At 42.5% G+C, this 22287-nt stretch overlaps 1 protein-coding gene across 3 annotated transcripts in view; it reads left to right on the forward strand.

The window, feature by feature from the left end:
- The window catches only part of AP3S2 (adaptor related protein complex 3 subunit sigma 2), a 55793-nt gene that overhangs the window by 16413 nt on the left and 17093 nt on the right, over window positions 1-22287 (forward strand). For 2 of the 3 annotated variants that reach the window (XM_025893034.2, XM_025893037.2), the window contains one exon: window positions 9304-9375. The exons of the other annotated variant lie outside the window; for it this stretch is intronic. In XM_025893034.2, coding sequence (XP_025748819.2) covers window positions 9304-9375 — 72 coding nt within the window. The remainder of the gene's footprint in view (window positions 1-9303; window positions 9376-22287) is intronic. 3 annotated transcript variants of the gene reach the window in all.

Consider the following 22287-nt stretch of genomic DNA (forward strand, 5'->3'; position numbering starts at 1 on the left):
TGGCTATTGTAAATAATGCTGCAATAAACATATGGTGCATATACCTTTTTGAATTAGTATTTTCATATTCTTTGGGTAAGTACCCAGGAGTGGAATTACTGGATCATATGGTAATTCTATTCTTAATTTTTTGAGGAACTTTCATACTGTTTTCTATAGTGGCTGTACCAGTTTGCATTCCCACCAACAGTACACAAGGATTCCTTTCTCCACATCCTTGCCAACACTTGTTTTTTGTGTTTTTGACTCTAGCCATTCTGACAGGTGTGAGGTGATATCTCCTTGTGGTTTTGATTTGCATTTCCCTGATGAGTGATGTTGAGCATCTTTTCGTATGCCTGTCGGCCATCTGTATATCTTCTTTGGAGAAATATCTGTTCGTGTCTTCTGCCCTTTTTTAACTGGATTATTATTATTATTATTATTATTATTATTATTATTTGGTGTTGAGTTGTTTAAGTTCTTTATGTATTTTGGATACTAACTTCTTATTGGATATGTCATTTGCAAATAACTTCTCCCATCCTGTAGGTTGTCTTTTTACTTTGTTGATTGTTTCTTTTGCTGTGCAGAAGCTTTTTTGAGCATTTTTTTATTTTTAATTTTTTTATTGTTATGTTAATCACCATACATTACATCATTAGTTCTTGATGTAGTGTTCCATGATTCATTGTTTGTGCATAACACCCAGTGCTCCACGCAGAAGGTGCCCTCCTTAATACCCATCACCAGGCTAACCCATCCCCCCACCCCCCTCCCCTCTAGAACCCTCAGTTTGTTTTTCAGAGTCCATCGTCTCTCATGGTTCGTCTCCCCCTCCGACTTACTCCTCTTCATTCTTCCCCTCCTGCTATCTTCTTCTTTTTCTTTTTTCTTAACATATGTTGCATTATTTGTTTCAGAAGTACAGATCTGTGATTCAACAGTCTTGCACAATTCACAGCGCTCACCATAGCACATACCCTCCCCAATGTCTATCACCCAGCCACCCCATCCCTCCCACCCCCCACCACTCCAGCAACCCTCAGTTTGTTTCCTGAGATTAAGAATTCCTCATATCAGTGAGGTCATATGATACATGTCTTTCTCTGATTGACTTATTTCACTCAGCATAACACCCTCCAGTTCCATCCACGTCGTTGTGCAGAAGCTTTTTATTGTAAAGTCTTCCCAGTAGTTTATTTTCGCTTTTGCTTCACTTACCTCAGTCAGGGAACCTGTCTAGAAAAATGTTACTATGGTAAGTGTCAGAGAGATTACTGCCTGTGCTCTCTTCTAGGATTTTTATGGTTTACAGTCTCACATTTAGGTCTTTAATGCATTTCGAGTTTATTTTTGTATGTAAGAAAGTGGTCCAGTTTCACTCTTTTGCATGGAGCTGTCTAGTTTTCCCAACAGTATTTGTTGAAGAGACGGTTTTTTTCCCATTGCATATTCTTGCCTCCTTTGTCTGAGATTAATTGACCATATAATCGTGAGTGGGCTTATTTCTGGGCTGTCTAGTCTGTTCCATTGATCTATGTGTCTGTTTTTGTGCCAGTACCATACTGTTTTGATTACTATAGCTTTGTACTGTATCTTTTTTTTTTTTTTTTTTTTTTTTTTTTTGCTTTGTACTGTATCTTAAAGTCTGGGATTGTGAGACTTCCTGTTTTGTTCTTTTTCAAGATTGCTTTGGCTATTTGAGTTTTTTTGTAGTTCCATACAAATTTTAGAATTGTTTGTGTTCTAGTTCTGTGAAAATGCTGTTGGTGTTTTGACGGGGATTGCATTAAATGTATGGATTGCTTTGGGTGGTATGGCCATTTTAACAGTATTTGTTCTCCTGAGAAAACCATTTTTATCACCATCACCACCCAGTTTATCTGTGCTGGATATGTAGCAAATGGCCACATTGTCTAAAGAACACCTGCATAACATTTCCTTCATGTTTCAAGAGATGAAAATACCTGCAAAAAGTTAAGTACCAAAGTACACAAGATGACACAGATAATCCATGTATGAAGTTTTATCCCACCTGCAGCTTTTGTATATTTGAAAAGTAGAATTCATGAAATAAAAAATTTGTCCTGTAAAGTTTAATGGAAGGAGATTTAGCCTGATTACAACACTAACACCAGTGTCACTGATTTGATTTTTGTTTATTTTTGTTTAAGGTTTTATTTATTTGTCAGAGGGAGAGAGAGAGAAAGCACAAGCAGGGGGAGTGGCAGGCAAAGGGAGAAGCAGGCTTTCTGCTGAGCAAGGAGCCCAATGGGGGACTTGATCCCAGGGCCCTGAGATTATGACCTGAGCCGAAGGTAGACGCTCATTGGACTGAGCCACCCAAGTGTCCCTGATTTGATTTTTCTAAAAAAATGATCCCCCCAGCTTTATTGAGATATAATTGATGTATATAGTATTGCATAAGTTTAAAGTGTACAGTCCTATTGATTTGATGTACTTATGTATTGCAAAATGATTACCACTGAGCATTGGCTAACGCCTCTTATTACATCACATAATTAACCATTTCTGTTTTTGTAGTGAGAATCATATTTTTTCAATAAATTACAGTGTGATACCCACACAAGTTGGAATGCTAGCCCTCTGGTGAACAAGGACCTGATCAGAACAAGAAGTCTTTATTAAAGTCCCAAACTTTATAAGTGTGATCTTTTTCAAACTGAATCCATTCCTTGCATTATGTGTGGGTTTATGATCTTGCCATTTCATACTGAGCATCTAGATTTCCAGACCCTTGGACTGCACTAGGTCCACTTATACATAGATTTTTTTTCAGTAAATACAGTACAATACTGTATGTGTATTTTTCTTATGACCTTCTTAATAACATTTTTTCTTTAGCTTACTTTATCATAATAATGCAGTGTATAATACATATAACATGCAATATTTATGTTGATTGATTATCTTATTGGTAAGACTTCCAGCTACTAGTAGTAGGCTATTAGTAGTTAAGTTTTGGGGGAGTCAAGTTATAGACGGATTTTTTGATTGTGTGGGAAGTGGGGGAGGGTCAGCACTCCTAATCCCCATGTTCTAGAGTCATCTGTACTTCCTGTTGCTTAGTCTTGGAACTTCCTTCTTGTTTTCAAAATTCAGTTTAATTCCATATTTAGGCAGGCTGGGATTTGTCCCCCTCTTTCTTGCCTTGCTGAAACGCCTTCCTTTTTTCTCTTGTTCAGGTTTCACTGGATTCACAACTGCGAGGTTGTAATAGCTAGATAAGACTATTCTCATCTCTGCCAAAGTATTCATTTGGGCTAACATCTGAGCCATAGCTGTCTGAGGCATCAGAGTAGTCCCCCTTTATGCACAGCTTCACTTTCCCTGGCTTCAGTTACCCGGATCAGCCACGACCCAGAAGCGTGTCCTGATTTATCAGAGGGTCGGTAGTAGCCTAATGCTACATCACAGTGCGTTAGCCGCTCACCTCTCTTCATCTCACCATGCAGGCATGTTATCTTCTTTTGTCATCACAAGAAGGGTGAGTACAGAACAGTAAGATATTGAGAGAGAGAGAGAGAGAGACCACATTTATTTGACTTTTATTATAATATATTGTTATAATTTTTTTTTTAAAGATTTTATTTTTTTGACAGAGGGAGACACAGAGAGAGAGGGAACATAAGCAGGGGGAGTGAGAGAGGGAGAAGCAGGCTTCCTGCCGAGTAGGGAGCCCAATGTGGGGCTCGATCCCAGGACCCTGGGATCATGACCTGAGCTGAAGGCAGACGCTTAATGGCTGAGCCACCCAGGTGCCCCTAATTGTTGTATTTTTATTATTGTTGATCTCTTAGTGGGCCTCATAAACTAAACCATCCTAAGTATGTGCATACAGGATATAGTCTGTACATGGTTGGGTAATACCCGTGGTTTTAGCACCCACAGGGGCCTTGGGGTGCACCCCTACGGACAAGGGGAGCTCGCTGCACTGCCCACAGGGCCGCAGCAGTGAGAACAGAGCCTCCTGTAGCTGAGGCTATTTCTTCTTTTTGTTTTGTTTTCTTTTTTTTTTTTAAGATTTTATTTACTTATTTGACAGAGAGAGTGAGAGAGCACAGTAGAGGGAGAGGGAGAAGCAGCCTCCCTGCTTGGACCTGGGACCCTGGGATCATGACCTGAGCCGAAGGCAGATGCCTAACCATCTGAGCCACCCAGGTGCCCCTTGTTTTTGTTTTCAACAATTTCCTCTTCTTGCTGTTCTTGTAATTCCCAGTGTCTGCCTTTTCCAGCCCCCTAGCTAAAGCTTTTTGTGCACCCATTGCTATTTCTGCCTCTGAAGAGAGGTAGCCTAGGAGTGTGGCTTAAACTTCTGTTAACTCTTCTTGGTTTGTCCATTGTCTTCTTTATATCTTGACGTCTCATCTGTACTGCTCCTGCTTCTACCCCTATGCCCGTTGGTGTTGAGCGGGGACTAGATTTTATCTACAGTGCTTCCCCTGCTTCTGGATCATGGTGTCTTCCTCTCTCTGCTTCTAGATTATGACTTCTGGATCTGTTCCTGGATTGAGACATTTCCACTCCCCGCTAATACCGTGATGATGCCTTTAGTGAGACTTAGGTCTTGAGTGACTTCTGCCTCTTGAGGACTTACTTTCTTGCATTTGTGTCTGTCCTCACCATTTTCAGATGAATTTAATCTCGCCTTTACTTTATAAGAATGTTCTTTGTCAATATGTTCCTCAAATTTGTATTTCTTAGAGGATTTATTTTTAGATTCGTGTCTTATTATTCTGCTATCTGCGTCTGTAGCTTCTTCAGTTTCTTCATGCATTAGCATACTCTTTGCTTCTGCTCTGGCTCCTGCATTTTATTCCTGCATTATCTGACTTTCATGTTCTTTTGATCTTGATCATGATCTTTTTTTTTTTTTTTTAAGATTTTATTTATTTGAGAGAGAGAGAATGCGAGATAGAAAGCACGAGAGGGAAGAGGGTCAGAGGGAGAAGCAGACTCCCCGCTGAGCAGGGAGCCCGATGTGGGACTCGATCCTGGGACTCCAGGATCATGACCTGAGCTGAAGGCAGTCGCTTAACCAACTGAGCCACCCAGGCGCCCGATCTTGATCGTGATCTTGAATGATGATATCTTGAGACTCTAGAAGAAACAGATACATCTGACTGCTCTTTTTCGATCTTTATCTGGGGATATCTTCTCTGGAGCTATTACATCTCCTTCTGTATTACTGGTCTATTTGAGAACCCAACTGTTATGGAGTAAATTGGGTCCCCTCAAATTTATATGTTGAGGCCCTAACCCCCACTGTGACTATATTTAGAGATGGGTGCTTTTAAGGATGTTTTATTATGGTTAAATGAGGTCATAAGCTTGGGGCTCTGATCCCATACAACTCATGTTGTTGTAAGACAGGAAGAGATACTAAAGATTTCTCTCTTTCCATGCGCACAAACCAAGGAAAGTCCCATCAAAGACACAGCGAGAAGGTGGCTGTCTGTGAGCTAGGAGGAGAGCCCTCATCAGGAACCAGTCCTACCAGACCTTGATCTGGGATCACTAGCCTCCAACACTGAGAAAATAAATTTCTGTTGTTTAAGCCACACAGCCTGTGGTATTTTGTTATGGCAGCCCAAGATGATTACTACACTAATCTTAATTTCATTAACCCTCTTTAATAAAAACAGCCCTTGGCACACTGAGAAATATGGTCTCCCTTTCCTCACATATGCTCTGGGCATCTTACTCCAGAGTCCTGGTTGCTGGGGCAGCGCTTTTAACAATACCAGCCACCCAGAAGCTTCCCACAGACTGACTAAGAGACCTGAGTGGCACAAAGGGGATCTGCCGTTGCTTTTTTAGTTTGTTTTTTGCACTTAGCTCCATAATACCTCTAAGATATTTTATGTCTGTATTGGGATAGGCAACTATAGTTTTTCCCCTGAAGGTTAGCCATTTGTCCCAGCACTGTCAACTAGTACAGCTTTTCCCCACCAATACAAAATACCACCTTTGTCAAAAATTGTATTTTCTTTGCATGAGAGGCCCCACGTACGATGAAGTGCCCCCAGACCTTGTAGGACAGGGACGAGGAGGGGCACGTGCTGTGTGGAGGGAGAGGAAGAGGGTTTGGTGGCGCCGACCACTGGAGGCTACGTGAATGTGGCGCTGGGCATGGAGGCAGCCTGGTGACAGTAGGCTCCAGTGACTCTTTCACAGACTGTTATGGCTTTCGTGGTTTTGGTCTTCCTAGATTACGTCTAAAAATATTATACACAAAATCAACTTTTTAATTTTCTCAAGCTTCAAAACCCAGAGTGCCCATGATGTGTCCCCGTGCTTCACTGGAGTGGCTTTTCAGCGTAGTTTGTCTGAAATTCCTGGACTACGGAATTCAAGACGATGGTAGATTTTATCAGGAATTGCTTTTGAATTTGGTCTGTTGAGGTTCACAATAAGTGGAAATAATTTCAGAGAATTCATTTTTGTTCAGAATTGCATAGAATTCTAGAGCCAGCATTGTTCAGCATTAAGGCAAAAGCCCACCTTTGCTTTTTATGGAAGGTATTGCTTTAAGAGATCACTATGATGCATTTTAATCTACCTCTGTCTTAATTTATGGCAGGTTTCGTATGCATTTTAACCTTTTAACAAATTTCCAAAACTGGATTGTGCTTTTGACAACAATTAAAATGATTTACCACATCTGGGAGGGGGAGAGGAATGTATTTTCTTATACACATGTATATGTTTCAGTATTTTATTTATTTATTTGTTAAAGATTTTACTTATTTGAGAGAGAGAGAGCATGAGCAGGGGGAGGGGCAGAGGCAGAGGGAGAAGCAGGCTCCCTGTTGAGCAGGGATGATCCCAGGACCCCGGGACCATGACCCAAACTGAGGACAGACGCTCAACTGACTGAGCCGCACAGGCGCCCTGTTTCAGTATTTTATTTCCTGTCCCATTGATCGATACTTCTTTTTCTTAGTATTTTACTGTTTTAATGACCAAGGCTTTGCAATGAATTTTGATGCCTAGTCATTCCTTATTATGATTGTTTTTCTAAACATTCTTGGCGGAGTATTTTCACAGTTTATTTTCTGTTAAGAACTTTGACTTTGTTAGTTTTTTGTTTTTTTTTTAAGTCCTGTTGGGAACTTCCACACTTCTAAGTTCATTTTTTTCCTTTAAAACTAGAGGCCCACACACACACGCGCGCGCACACACACGCACGCACTCAGAACAGGAGAGGAAACAATAGCAAGGAACTTTTTGAAAGGAGGAAAGAATATGGTAATTGACTTGGCAAGGCCAAGGGAGCCACGTCCTGGGCCAGCAGCAGAGAAGGCTGACAGCCACGCTGCTTCACTGCACGTAAGCCTCACGAGGCTCAGAGCTGGCAGCACGGCCCCTGGGTGTGGTGTGGAGTTGGGCAAGGAAAGCTGCCTGAGCACCAGTTAGATCCCTAAGTCCTTTCCCCAGGCCTGGGTCTCTGGTTTGGGGGACACCGGACATGGTCGATGGTACACAGCGAGGGGATCAGTGAACGTGTGCCTTGTGAATGTTGCGTACTGACTTCCTAGCCCTTTGCCAACACTCTGCTCCCAAATTTCGGATAGCTAGTCTTTTCATTTTCAGGCTGGGGATTGTAAAATTTCTCCGGGAAATTTGAGCAATCTGAGGGGAAGGAATAAAAAAGCCTAAAGGGATGAAGGGGAGGATCCCCAGCAAATAGCTAGGGTTGCAGAGCTTCCAGTCAGCCTTTGATTCGTATGACTGGAAAAACAAGGCCAATCAGTAATCTGAGGAAAGCCTCTAACATGGAAGGTGAAGACTGAAATGAACAAACCGGAAAGAGCAATGTAGAGGAAATAGGGACCATAAAAGAAAGGACAACAGTAAAACAAACCCCTGTCTTTAAGCCACAGGGAAGTAAAACAAAACAAAAAAACGATCTGCTAAATAAAAAAGAAAGATGAAACAAAATGTTCTCATAGAAATTAAAGACCTGAGAGAAAACTGGAAGGGGAAGGATAAGAAAATGAGGAGGTCTGGTACCTCAGCAGAAGCCGCTCCGGAAAGACAGACTAGGGACAGGGCAAGGGGGGCATTCTCAACTAAAGCATTTGGCAAAATTTTCCCAAACCGAAGGACTTGAGTTGCTAGATTGTAAGGGCTCACCAAGTGCTCAGGGATTGAAAAGAAGCCCCTATTCAAGTATGTTATCCTTCTAGAAAAAGCCACTGATAAAAATGTAAAGAGTTATGTGTCCATAACTCTTCCATATGAAATTATGATATTTTCTTGGCATACATATGTATATATATATATATATGTATATGCATTTCTGTTGGGTACGTGCCTACGAGTAGAATTGCTGAAACAGTAAAATAACAACGAATAATAAATAAATAATATAAATAATATCAAAGAGTTTTCCAGAGTAGCTAGAAATATGATTTCCATTTCTATTAGTTTATAGCCAGTCAGAAGCTGAAAACAACTCAAATGTCCCATCTGTAGGAGAATGCATAAATATTTCTATGAAATACTATCCAGTAGTGAATATGAACAAGCTTTTATGACATGCAGCAGCGTGGAGGAATTCACCAGCACTGTTAAATGAAAGAATTCAGACAAAAGGAATACACGTTGTATGATGCCACCTATGTAAATTCACAGGCAGAACTCAACTGTGATGATAGAACTCAGGATGGTGGCTACCTTTGGAGAGGGTGTTTTGGCTGAAGGGGCATGAGGGAGCTAGGAGCATTCTACTGCGGTATTTGGATGGTGGTTGATCATGTGATGTGTTCATTCTGAAAATTCATTAAGCTGTACTCATCATTTGTATGCTTTTCTGTTTAAATGTTATATTAAGTTAAAAACTTCAAATTGTGAGTATCTTACGTGATTCATGGAAAGGTGTTCTGAAGTTAATGTTAAGTGGAATTAGCAGGACAAAACTGTGATGACACCATACTAGTAAAAATTTTTTGTACGTGTATACATGGAGGCTCGTGGAAAGGACTGCAAGTAGTTGGTATTTCAGTTTGTTATTTTTCTGTGTAAATTAGCACCTTGTAAAGGGGGGAAGACAATACCATGTGTCTGCTGCTGGTTGTATTGCTATTACTAAAAACAAGATTGTCCTGTCCTAAACTGTGCCCTCGAAGTTGGGACAGGTAGGGTGATTGCCTGAAGCTGGTAGTTTTTTGGTTTGTTTTGAGATTTATCATAAGGTAAGTAGTATCGTGGCTGCCCCTCTTTACTTTCAAATGTGACATTTATGAAGATGTGAATATGTTCCTATTTCTTGATCTGTTTTTCCTTGTTTCCTAGGTTTTTGTGGAGACCCTGGATAAGTGTTTTGAAAATGTTTGTGAATTGGATTTGATCTTCCATATGGATAAGGTACCTTCTCTCCCTAACCAGGGTTACTAGAAAACAAAAAGCCTAGGATATTTCTATCCACCTCTACACCTTTATGTTCTTTCTTGTGGCTCCTTACTCTGGGGGTAGTCCCAGACTTGTTTCATTTAATAACTTAAGTTTAATAGTTTTGCTAAGATCTGTTACCAGTTTTAACACAACATGAGATTACTGGACCTATGTCATGGTTCATCTCTTTACAGGCAGACTTCTTGGTAGAGAGCAGTGGTGTCGCTATAATGGTTGGCTGCCACACCAATGGCGAGAGAAATTGTTTGATGTTGATTGTAAAATGAGTTCGCTTGGCATAATCCAGTGACAGTGAAGCTTTGGAGGAATCATGACACAGGGTCTTTGACCTAGCTAGTTACTCCCAAAGAGTAACACAGTGACTCAGACATTTATAACAGAGTTTGAGGTCAGGTGATATTCTGTAGGGAAGCAGACCATCAGGCAGAATTGAATGGTACAAAGTACATGTTCTCAGATTTGTGCTCCTAGCATCACTTTGACATGGCCTCTGTCCTCATGTGCCAAGTTAAAGGTAGGAGATAGCCAACAAGGGGATAGGAACTGTCGCATGTATTTTATCCAGCTGGGCTCATGCTGTATCCAGTGCTGTTCACCTTAGGTGTGCTTGCTCCCGGTTTTCTTCAGCTGATTGTTGTCACCATGCTCCATGGCCCTTGGAGAGAGCGAATGATTTTTTAGGAGATAACGACTCATTGCTAAGCCATGATCCTTTATTACTCTATTTTCATCCCAACGAGGTAGTTGTTTTTAGATCCGTCATTGCTAGCATTGCCCTCTAGAGGACTTTCTTGTCATTTTCCAATAGGATCTTTGGTCTCTGTTAACTCTCCTGAGATTCTCAGATGACACTCTCTGGGTGAATGCAGTGAGTGCGTTCTTAAGGTTGGATGTTGGAATGAGTGAAGTTTTCTCTCTCAACACCTAGCTTGGCATTAAGACTCCCTGAGCATCCTGGTACAAGAGAATCACAGAAGCCCATTTTTGCCAAAGATACTTGCCTTGGGGCTCCCTGATAGGCTCAAGGGATCCAGAGCTCATTGGTGCTTTTGAAGTGGTCACTCTCCCTTTTCATATGAAAGAATCTTAGAAGCTTCAGAGACCTCTTTGCCTCCTCTTTGCAAGCATTTAGAGTTGCTTTAAACATGTCAGTTGTTCAAGGCGCTATCTTGTAGTTTCCTTTAAGGAGAGCCATAGGTCAAACCCAGTGTCCGCCCCTGCTAGCGGTGGTGGCTTTAAAAAGGAAGTAAAAAGCCATCAAAATGTTGTTCTTTCTCCTGTGTCTTATCTTTAAATAGGTTCCATAGAGTAGTTTGCTGCTGCTGCAGATTCCTTTTATACTTTATAAAACTATTTTTAGTTGCTAATGTGACATCAGGAAATTACCGTCCATATTTCCCGAGATCTTTGGAAAGTGATGATGCAAGGAGCCAGGACCTCACCCTGCTCACCTTTACACTGTCTGAAGGTGTCTTTCAGCAGGTGACTTTTTTTAATTCCATCTCAGGCCTGTCTTTGCCCTCACGTAGAGCAGTTGCTAATTCAGGCATATCTTCTACTGATAGGTAGGCAGAGGGCCAGTCAGAAGACAATAGGAATGTCACCTTGAACTCCATCCTTCTGGATTAAAGAAACCTCTCTACCCTAAGTCTCTTCACCTCCTCTCTCTCCCTTTCTTTCTGGCCTAAAGGAGAGTGTGTTTCATCCCATGTGTGGATCCAGATCCTCTTCCCGTCTCTCCTTGCCAGACACCACAGTGCCTCTGAGCTGTCTGTATCTGTTCCTGCTGCTGTGGCTGCAGTCTCTCACAGAACCCAGCTCTTCCCTTGCTTCTCTCGTTCTTTTACCTGGCATCTCATCTCCACTCTGGCATTTAAGGTGAACATCTTGAATGCATGAGTGATTTGCATCCAGTCTTGCATTTCTGCGTCATCTGTTCCTTTTTTGGAGCCCTGTCTCCTGGTTTTCACTCTCACCCAAAAGGCACTGGTACTTTCCTAATCCTGTTTGCCAGTATCACCTTCTGGAGGGTTTCTGCAGCATTCGATGTTACTGATCCTTCCAAGGGGTACTGCCTTCTTAGTCCTTTCTCCACCTTTGCTTCTGTTACGTAGAGCCTTCCTGGCTCTTCTCTTACTCTCTTCCCACCTCCGTCACTAACTTCTGTTGTCAGTCATCTCTTACCTCACTCTTCTCACACTCCTGTTTCTAGCCTAGATCTCATCCTGTTCTCCTACTTAAATTACCCGCCGGGTAATTCCCAGACTTGGCATTTCTAGTCCGGTACAGCCTGAGTCCCTTCCCTCTATTTCCCACTGCTGCACGACATTTCCTCCTCCTTTCATTCCAGCATCTCACTTCTTCCGGCCACTTCTTACCCAGAGCTGGATGTGGCATGTGTCTCCTGAAAACCAGGTCCTCCTCCAGCCTCTCTTTTCCATTGGTGCTGCCACCATCCTCTGGCAAGTACGTTCAGAACATCAAAACTTTGCCCCCCCTTCTTTGCCACCAGTAGCCAGTCGGTCACTAAAACCTGCTGCTTCTCTCCATAGACTTCTTCTATCCCTTCTCACATTCTCCAGTTATTAACATTTGGTACACTTGCTTTTACGTCTCTCTACATATATAGTTTTCTTCTCGACCCATCCAAGTTAGTTGTAGACGTCATGACCTTTCATCCCTAAATACTTTAGTAGACATCTCCGAGAACAAGGTCATTGTCTTATATAATACGTTGTGCATGATTCTGTAATTAACACAGTAATTTAACCACAGCATAATCAACATATTTGAATTATAACACTAAAAAATACTGTTATTCAATATACAGTTCATATTTAAATTTCCTGCCTTGCCCCAGTAACGTCCTTTGTATTTTTAATGCCGATTCCACTATGGGTCAAGCACTGTCTTTACTTATGGTGCCTCTCGATTTCAGTTGTGTCTGTCAGGTTTTCTAACCTTACTTCTTTTTCCCTTTTGTTGATCCTGCACATGGGAATTTTATATATATATATATATATATATATATATATATATATATATACACACACACACACACATATATATATATATTTTTTTTCCCCCTAAAGCACCCATTAGACTAGCTGCTCCTTTGAGCACAGACCAATTTTGGTCCCTGTTATCAAGCCTTGACCCCCTGGCCAGGTCTTCAAGGCTGTCTACAGTTGTCCCTAGTCTCTCTTGCCCTTGCTTACCATTACTTCTTACCAGATACCTCTGCTGCAGCCAGACTGGACCAGTCTTAGTCATGTTGTAATTCCTGCTTAGAGCCTCTGCCTGAATTGCCTTTCACATCTTTTTGTAACTGAATCCAGCCTGTCATTCAGGCTCAGCTCGAATCCTACCACCCTAAAGCTTGTCCTCATCACCCTGGCCTGTGATGAACTCTGTGGACCATATATAGTGCTATTTCTGGCCATATGTACCTAAGTTTATATAGGTTTGTATGTTTTCCTGACTTGATTAGACCACCCTTATCTTTGTGTTTGCCCTGTCTCCCTCACTGAATCCAGCATGGTACCTGAGTGAGGTAGTCTTCACCTGAGTGTTCCAAAGATGCCCAGGTCACTAGAGTCATCAGGTCGTTCATGCTCTAAGCTGCTGCGGGCTGGGTAAAGTCTGATTTCAGAGTCTTTGGGGTAGTCTTCAGTCCATACTGTGCCATTTGGAGCTTACCTTGCCTGGGGCATCTGGTTCCCTTTTGCTTTGGGAAATCCCCAAATAGCTCAGTGTCATGACTAAGTTGGGTGTTGATGTTAATTAATTATGATGAATTGAGTTTTGCTCAAAGAAAACCATGTGGGTAGCATAACATTTTGATCTACCAGTGGCTTATCAGCAAAGCTGGATTTGGCACTCAGTTGGGCTTTCAGGATCTGGTCATCAGAGTCACGATTCAGTGGCTGTGTCAAGGGAATTTATCCAGCCTTTTTTGTGGACTTTAGTATGCAATAGGCTATCTCAGGAGAGCTGAAACATATGCTTTTGGGTGGGTCTGAGGCCAAGAAACCTCACAGTATGGAATTTAAAAATCTCTTGCTAAGTATAGACTGCTGAAATGGGAAAATGCTGAGGGTTCAAAATTGTAATGAACTGGTGAGCCCAAGGTGAAAGGGTCATAAACGTAATAAAGGACGGTGCTTATTTAAAATGTCCCTTATGGGAATAGAGTTTGTGATAACAGAGCTCATTAAGGCCCACCACACCCTAATGACGTTAAGGCCCTCTGCCACACCCTAGTGGCATTGAAGCAGGTATTCTGATTGCTGGTCTCCAAGAATAGAAGAAAGAGTGAGGGACACATACTTAGTATGTTTTTAGTGATGAAGAAGTTGCTGTTTTGGCATAGAAGAATAAGACATTCTGTTTGAGTTTTAGTGCTCGAGAAAGTGTTAGTTGGTGTGCTGACCATCCCTGGCTATCTGTGTCTTTCTGGCTATGCCTAAGAGAGAGGAGGGGAACCTAGGCCAACCTTTGGCCCCATTGTATCCTGAGCCCTTCTCTGCTGATGCTTGATGGATAAGAATTTTGTGGCAGAATATTTTTCAGAGGCCAGTATCTTATCCTTTCAGAACAACTAACGGAGACTAGCAATGATGATTCCTTAAATTGCTAACATCACTATACTTTGTTTAAAAAGAAAGAAAAGCTGAGACTGCTCCAAACCACTCTTAATGTCTGCTACACTACTTCACTTTCCTTACTTGAACTTTGCACTGACTCATTGTCTGCCACTTGAAATTGCGGAGAGCCTGTTTACTTTGTTTAATCATTCCTTATTAATGGTTAAGGGCATTAGGATGATAGTGTACACAAGACAGCAAAATCTGACCTTTAGAGCTCTCTGTTTGTTATCCTCCCTTTTCAATAAAACCCAGTGTTTGTCAAGATTTTAGTCAATACTAAAACTTAATCCTAATGATATTACTTGAATATGTTGCAGATAAAACACATTATATATTACTTTGTTGATTTGTAGGTGCCCTAAAAGGCTGGAATTGAGATCAGTTCTGTTCTTGCTGTAATCCTTTATGATGCAAGAGAGGGTTGGCCTGTTCTGAGGCAAAACCCAGAATTTCTTGATCCCTAGTTGAGAACCCTTTGTCAGGTGTGATGTTTGCATCAATCTAGGTAGACGAGGTAATATATAACTCCAAAATTCCAGTAGCTTATATAGCAACAGGGTTTATTTCTCACTCATGCTGTGTGGCCGTTGTGGTGTTCACTATAGTCACTTGGGTGTTCCAGCTGATGAAATCCTTCTCAACGTGTACTTCCAGCTGGACACTTGTGCCCTGGCTCTTAAAGTGCCATGCTGTACCCACTGTACTCACATTTCATTGGTCCAGGCAAGTCATCTGCCCACACCTAAGTGGCTTAGGGAAGTGCCTTCCTGCCATGTGCCCAGGACTGGGGGAAACCTGCAATAGCTTTGAGTGTTACTAATAACTACCATACTTTTTTCATTTATTTTCTTAGAGGAAAAGCTGACATTTGCTTCAGGATCAGTTTACAGGCAGGAACCTCGAAGTTTTGGTATCCAAAAGATACAGGAATGCTCGTGAAAGAGGGAAGCATGGTTGACTCTTAGAAAAAGGCATCTCATGTAACAGCTTTTCAGTTTCTCTACCAGAATTTATGACATTCCTATCCTGTACCTCTCACATGAATTTAAGGTGATTTAGGAAATTAAAATTCCTTAACAGAATAAATTGCTTCCTTATCTGGGAGACAGATACCTCTTTCCTTATAAAGGCTTTCCTCAAATCATCTATTGTTACCTTGGCTCTCTGACCTAAAGTACTAATGTCTGTTGAGAATGTTTTTTTGTCTTTTTCCCCCCTCTGTTTATCACATGAATAACAAACATTTATTAATGAGAAGGACCCTGTGCTAGATATGGAGATACAAAGATGGAAAAGACAAATGCCCTACCCTCAAGAAGCTGATAGTCCCAACTAGAAGGTTGAATCCCATAGAGGTGTTCCTTGGTCTTGGAGTAAGCAACATTTTTGAAAAAGATGCCAGAAGTTGAGTGTAATTTCTCGGTAGGCATGGTGTTATATGAGGGGGCTCTTGTCTTGCACTGCTTTTTATAGAACTGAGCACAAGCACTGCATTTAGTTACATATATATAGTACATCTACATATTGTACTTTGTAAAAGTAAAGTGTATATGAATTTTTGATATAGAATAATATAGTACCTAATTGTGAGTTCTTTGATTTAATGATAATGTGATCAGTGATAGAGAAAGGAAAGCAGAACTCTGAAGAGATGGCTGTTTCTGAGGCTAGGCTCTGAAATGGGAGTGGCCAGGGTAGATGGCGGCCCCCCTGTGCTCTGGCTGGGCATCTGGGGTCCTAGACATGGGACATGTTAGGCAGCCTACTGAGCACCGCGGCCTTGGCTGGGTCATAACAACACGGGGTACCACAGGTGTGGTGGCCCAAAGTCAGATAGCTGGGGAAAAACCCGAGCAGTGTGCGCTAGAAGATCAGCGCTGCCAGAGAGGAGCAGTGAAAGCTGAATAAATTCCTGAGTAGAGCACTCATCGAGGGGAGGAGTAGTCATAAAAAGGGAAATTAATATTGATTGGGCAGCTGCCTGGTGCCAGGCATTGCGCTAGGAACTTTATGCCCAGTCATCTTTTATAAAGGAGGTGGTAATACCCCTGTGTAACAGATCAGCAAGCCGATGCTCAGGCTGAAATGCCCAGAACGTTAAAAACCCACATTCTTTGCATTAAAGCTCAGATCTCAGAATTTGAGAGTTTTAAAGCATGAATATTATGATAGATATGTAGACATTTACAGAATTGTTTTTAATTCTGTAAAAAAAAAAAAATTGTTTTTAATTCCAAAACCAGAATTCTAGGAGACAAAGCAGTAGGAAGCCACAGTATGGCGAAGGGTGGGGAGGAGCGTGTGAACATTCGGGGAGACGTGGAACCACCCATAAACGCAGCTCCATCTACACAGAGTCAGCCAATGCAGACATTATCGGCATTTCGGGTAGTGCAGTTTTTCACTGAATTGCTGGTATTTAGCATCCCTGACCCCCTCGACTAAACGCCAGCAGGGCCCCTGCCTGATACACATGCAGATACCCTCTGGGGTGGGAGCACAGTGTGAAGGAGTGAAGGGTGAGCAGACCTGAGACCTTCGTCCTCTGCGGTGCTGCGTCCAGTGGGCATTTTCCAGGGATCTTTTCACCGAGCCATTTGCACACTTCCTCCTCCTTAAAGCATTCTTTGTTCCTCGTTCCCATCGTACATGTTCACCTGGTCTTTTCTCTACCTTTCTGGCCATTCCATCTGGCCTTTTAGTCTTCTTTCGTAGTTTAGTCCCTCTTCTCTTCTTTTAGCTGCTGTCTTAGGAAATCTCATACAGTCATCTGTCTGCTGGTGACTTCTAAATTACCCACTGAACTCACTTCAGTTCAGACTCACTTACATCCAAAACCGAATCTCTAGCCCCCTGCATCTCCAGACTGACGATTCTGACTCACCCTTCAAGGAAGTTAGTGTTCGAAAAACCTTTCTGACATTCCTCTCCCTGCCCATAGACGGAAATAAGTACACTTGCCTTGTTCCCCCCAGCACCCCTCAACTACTTTTGCCATTGCCTTTAACATAATGTGTTGTTTTTGCTCATTGACCTGATTAAGAGCACGGACCCCCGAGCCCGCATGCCTGGGCTTGAGTCCTGATTCTGCCACATAGGAATTGTAAGACTTGTGCCTTAGGAACTTACATGTGGACAGGGAATCATGAGAGCACCTAGCTCTTGTTTGTTTGCCCCTCACCCACTTCATACCATTATTAAGGTGGGGATCAGCCTGTCTCGTTCACCACTGTGAATCTGGTTAACACGATACTTAGTACATTCTGGTTACTCAGTTGTTGAATTCACTTATCCATCCACTATTCTAGGTGCTTGGGAAAGTTAGTAAAACATTCCTGTCTTCACAAACCTTATATCTGGTAGGGGAAGATAAAGTGTACACCAGGTGGTGATAAGCGCAGGGAAGAAAGTAGAGCAGGTAAGGGTTGAGTCTATCAGGTGGCTGGGGAAGGCATCTCTGATAAGGTGGCCTGTGAGCAAAGTGGAAAGTTGAAGTGAGCAGGATGTGGCTTTGTGGACAGGAACATTCTAGGTGGATAGAATAGCAGGTGCCAGGGCCCGGAGGCCGGTACGGCTGGGTGGAGGTGAGAAAGGTGAGAGGTACGGCTGACCCTTGACCAACACGGTTTTGACTGTGGACCCACTTACATGCGAGTTTTGTGTTTTTAATGAGTACAACCTCGTACTGTAAATGTATTTTTTCTTCCTTATAATTTTCTTAATGTTTTCTTTTCTCTAGCTTACTTTATTCTAAGAATACACCATAGAATACAAATAACACACAAAATCTGTGTAACTTGACTGTTTATATTATCAGTAAGGCTTCCAGTTAACAGTAGGCTATTAGGAGTTGAGTTTTGGGGAAGTCAAAAGTTCCATGCAGATTTTTGGCTGTGTGTGCATTGGGGGTGGTCAGTGCCCCTAACTCCCAAGTCATTCAGGGGTGCTCTGTAAGAGGAGTTGAGGTGTAGGGGTGGGGAAGAGGATCAGGTAAGTCACTGTAAGTCATTGTTACGGAAGAAAGTGGTAAGAGTTACTGCCTCTGGAAAGAGGAGCTAGGTAAGTGTAGGGACTAACTTCTGAGAAATGTTGTACCATGTACATATATTGCCTGTTTATTGCTTGGGGTCTTAAGGCCAACTTCATTGAAGAGTCCAGGTAGTACTCTCTCTACAAGCTTTATTGCCTAGCACAGCAAACAGTTAAAATCGCTCTCTGCTGCTCTAAGGTAAAGTCTGAGCTTGAAGCCAGATAAATGGTTAGATGGTCTGCAAACTAGCCCCTTCACCCTAGCCTAGGATCTATGATTTATGTCCAGAGCACAAGTGGGGAGGGCCAAGGGAGTGTGTGCCAAGAAAGGCTAATGGCGGAGAGTGTGCCTTAGGATACGTTTATGAGTCTGAAGGCAGATGGATCTACAGGCTTGGTGAAAACAGTACACTACATTTAATTCTCAGTCATTGTGAAATCTTTGTAGCCTTATCTGTTTATGGCCTCAAGAATTAAGGTTCACATTCTGTAGAGAACAAATTATTGAACCCATTTGTGATGTCAGCTCGGTCTGTACCATGGTACCATAAGATATTTTCAGCAGCTGTGGCAGAGGCCTGCCTGGGCCCACCCCTGCTGTTTTAACTGCTGAGAGTACTGACGAAAAGTCATCCAGTCAAAGCCAGGAGCTGAGTACTTCCCTGTTTTTTGTTTGTTTGTTTGTTTGTTTTAAACTTATTTCAAAGTGACACTTTTATTTTTTTAAGATTTTATTTATTTGACAGAGAGAGACACAGCGAGAGCGGGAACACAAGCAGGGGGAGTGGGAGAGGGAGAAGCAGGCTTCCCGCAGAGCAGGGAGCCCGATGCGGGGCTTGATCCCAGGACCCCGGGACCATGACCGGAGTGGAAGGCAGACGCCCCTACTTCCCTGTTTTTTTTTTTGCCCAGTCACTACATAAATGCGGCCCTTTAGATTTTCAGAATCTACATACCTGAATTTGCCCTGCAGGTATCATGTTTAATGATGTTGGTTATGGAAACCTCAGGAAAGGAATGGAAGGCTCTCTGCTGACTGGGCCCAACCTCTTGGGCTTTAAGACTGCTGCTCCTTTCTCTCCCTACAGAGTGGGAGAACTGGGTGTGTGCCCCATATCTCAGTTCCTGGGCACCCTGCTGGCTTTCTCTTTGTGCATTCACCCTTGAGCACACATGTGCTTTGATCTAGATGGGGGAATGACATCTACATTTCTTTCTTTCTTTCTTTTTTTAAGATTTTAAAATGTATTTTACTTTAGAGTGAGAGGGCGAGAGTGCCTGTGCGCAAGTGGGGGCAAGGGGCAGAGGGACAGGAGAGAATCCCACGCACACTCCGTGCTGAGCACCAAGCCTGATGCGGGGCTTGATCCCACGACTTTGAGAACAGGACTCGAGCCAAAACCAACAGTCCGACGCCCAACCGACTGAGCTACCCAGGCGCCCCACAACATCTACATTTCATTCTGATCAAGCTAAAGGCTATGTCTCCCAGAGTGTGCAATACCCCTTCGTCTGGATGACCTGCCACCATACCAGACCACTCATATTCTCGATCCACCACCTTTCCTGCCTACCTTTCACTCACTAACCTCTCCACCCAGTATCTTCTCCTCAACTTCCCCAGCCTGTCGGCAACATCCTCTTTCTTTAAGGCATGCAGTCTCAGGGATGCCTGCCTTTACCTTCTAGTTCTAAGTGATCACCAGGTGGTCTTGATTCTTCTTTCAGTATTTTCTCCAGGTTCACTTCTGCCTTTTCTTCTCTTTTTTCTTTTTTTTCTTCACATGACCTAAATCCAGGTAACTAACATGTAGCTCTAGCAGCTATATCCAGTCTTTCCCCCAGCCTCCCTCACTGGTCTGACCTTCCATAGAAAACATTTCTACCATTTTCCCTTCATTCGACATTCTTCCCTTTTGCTTCCAAGGACCTCTGGATTGTGGAGCCTCATGGCCCTTAGGATCTCTCTGCTTGGGGACCCAGACCCCTCAGGCCCATGAGACGTGTCTTCCATACATACCATGCCAATTCACACCTTTTTGCCTGTGCCCACACCAGTCCCCCTTCACTCCCAGCACCCTCACGTCCCCCTGTCAAGCTTTCCAGGCTTCAAGACCCAGCCCATGTTTTACATTTGATGAACTCTTCTCTGAATTCCAGCGTTCTGGTTCTCCAACTTATTTGTCTTGCCCTTGCTCTAAAGTTTTTAGTCCTAATTGTTTCCAGTATATGGAATAGTGTCAGTTTGTAATGCTATGTTGGTTTTCTGAGCAGCACAGGGACTCAAATATAGTTGATTGGTTGACATGTAATAAATGTCCTAATTCTGTATCTGTGTATCTGTTTGTTTGTTTTTAATTTTCCAAAGTACTTTTCAGATATAATGTCTGATCAGCACAGTTACAGGCCTCTTCTGTAAACAGATTTTTATTAGTTTTTGACTTTGAAGGTTTCTGACCTGTGCATGCTTCCTAGTTTCAGGGTAGGACTCTCAGCTTTGCGTTGCTCCCTTGGGAGATGGATAACCTTTGGATTGGTGCAGAAGAGCACTGTGTTCCTTGAGGGGATTCTTCCTCAAGTGGCCTTCTAGACTTCTGACTTGACTGGATTCTAATTGGGTGACAGGCAACCCTCTTGAAGACCTGCTTGTGCCCCACTGTCTTCACTTGTACAACAGGGATGGTACCATACTTCATCGATTTTTAGACTCCCATTTTTGGTAATATTTTTGATTTTAACATCTCAAGTCAAGATTTGTCTTACATCACTGGAATTTCATAGTTAAATTGGCAACATTTTTCTCTTCTAGCGGTACATAAAGTAATGGTGTGTTTTACAATCAGTGGGGTGCAGTAACTTGGCTTTGGTGAAGTATGGTAACAGCTGCCGCTCTTGGTTATTTTGAGGATTGGATTTAGTGAGTAATTGCCAAGCTCAACAAATGGTGATCTTGTCTTTATTTTTACTTTTTTCCCCACTGTTCTCTTTGGCTCCAATATTACTCCCTTAAATCCATCCTTTACAAACCCGCCTAATGACATTAAAAATGTGTTTTGACTGTCCCTCCCTCATCTGAATTATTCAGTGGCTCTGTATCCTACACAGCAGTGATTCTTACAGAGGAGGACATGCCTCGCTCCTTGCCCTGCCTCCTGAGAACGCTTATGAATGCAAAATGACACCTGCGTGATTGAGGAAGTGTGTCATACAAATGGATTTTCATGAGGAAGTGTGTCATACAAGTGGATTTTCAAAATGAGTGAATGCCTCAAAGGAAGAGTTGGGGACCACTGCCAACGGGATGGCACTGAAGCCGAGGCCCCTTCACATTGTTTACAAAGACCTCTGACATCTGTCCCAGCCTGCCTCTCTAGGCTCACCTCTCACCATTTCCTGCTTCGAACTTTGTGCTACAGCAATACTGAGTTATTGATGTACTTGTCTTTAGGGATGTCATAGCTTTATAAGTTTTTGACCCAGCTCATAAAGGGCTGGAGAGGGTGGAGCAGGGTCCAAGGCCATCCCAGAAGCAGTGCTTTAGAAGGAACGGGAACTTCATCTCCTTAGGAGCAAGGAGCCTTTGTGGATCGGAGCCTGGCATTTGGAATTTTTTCTAGATGGTCACATAAATTGTTCTTCCATTACCTGACTGCCCGCCATTTGGTCAGATTAAAAAGAATGATAGAATCCCAGAGTAGAGGGCAGGGACTTACTCTTTGCTGCTTCACTGGGCAGAGGTAAGGCCTGGGGATGGAAGTGGTTCCAAGCATACTGCAGGTCAGAACAGTTAAGAATGTTCTGACAGTTAGTGCTGCTCAGAATAGTTAAAAATGTTCTGACAGTTACTGCTTTGTACTTAGGTGAACGATCTATTCTGTCTCAAGAGCTAAAGAATACCTGCAACGGGAAGGAGGTTGGACAAGATGACTTTGATTGTAATTACTCCATTACCTAGTATTTATCAAGTACTTATTTATATTTCAGGCACATAATAGCTAAGTGCTTGAAATACAACGTCTCATTTATTTCCTGCATCATCTTACTTTGTCTTTGGACTAGGCCAATCAGATGAGAACTGTAATTCTCCCCATTTTACAGAAGAAGAAACTGAGCTTAGAGATAGGAAACCTCAGTTTCCGTAAGACCACACAATATTGATAAGTAGCAGAGACAGAATTCAGACCCT

Source organism: Callorhinus ursinus, unplaced genomic scaffold (genome assembly GCF_003265705.2).
Source record: "Callorhinus ursinus isolate GAN/ISIS: 27379988/994484 unplaced genomic scaffold, GSC_fseal_2.0 scaffold45, whole genome shotgun sequence".
NCBI lineage: Eukaryota > Metazoa > Chordata > Mammalia > Carnivora > Otariidae > Callorhinus > Callorhinus ursinus.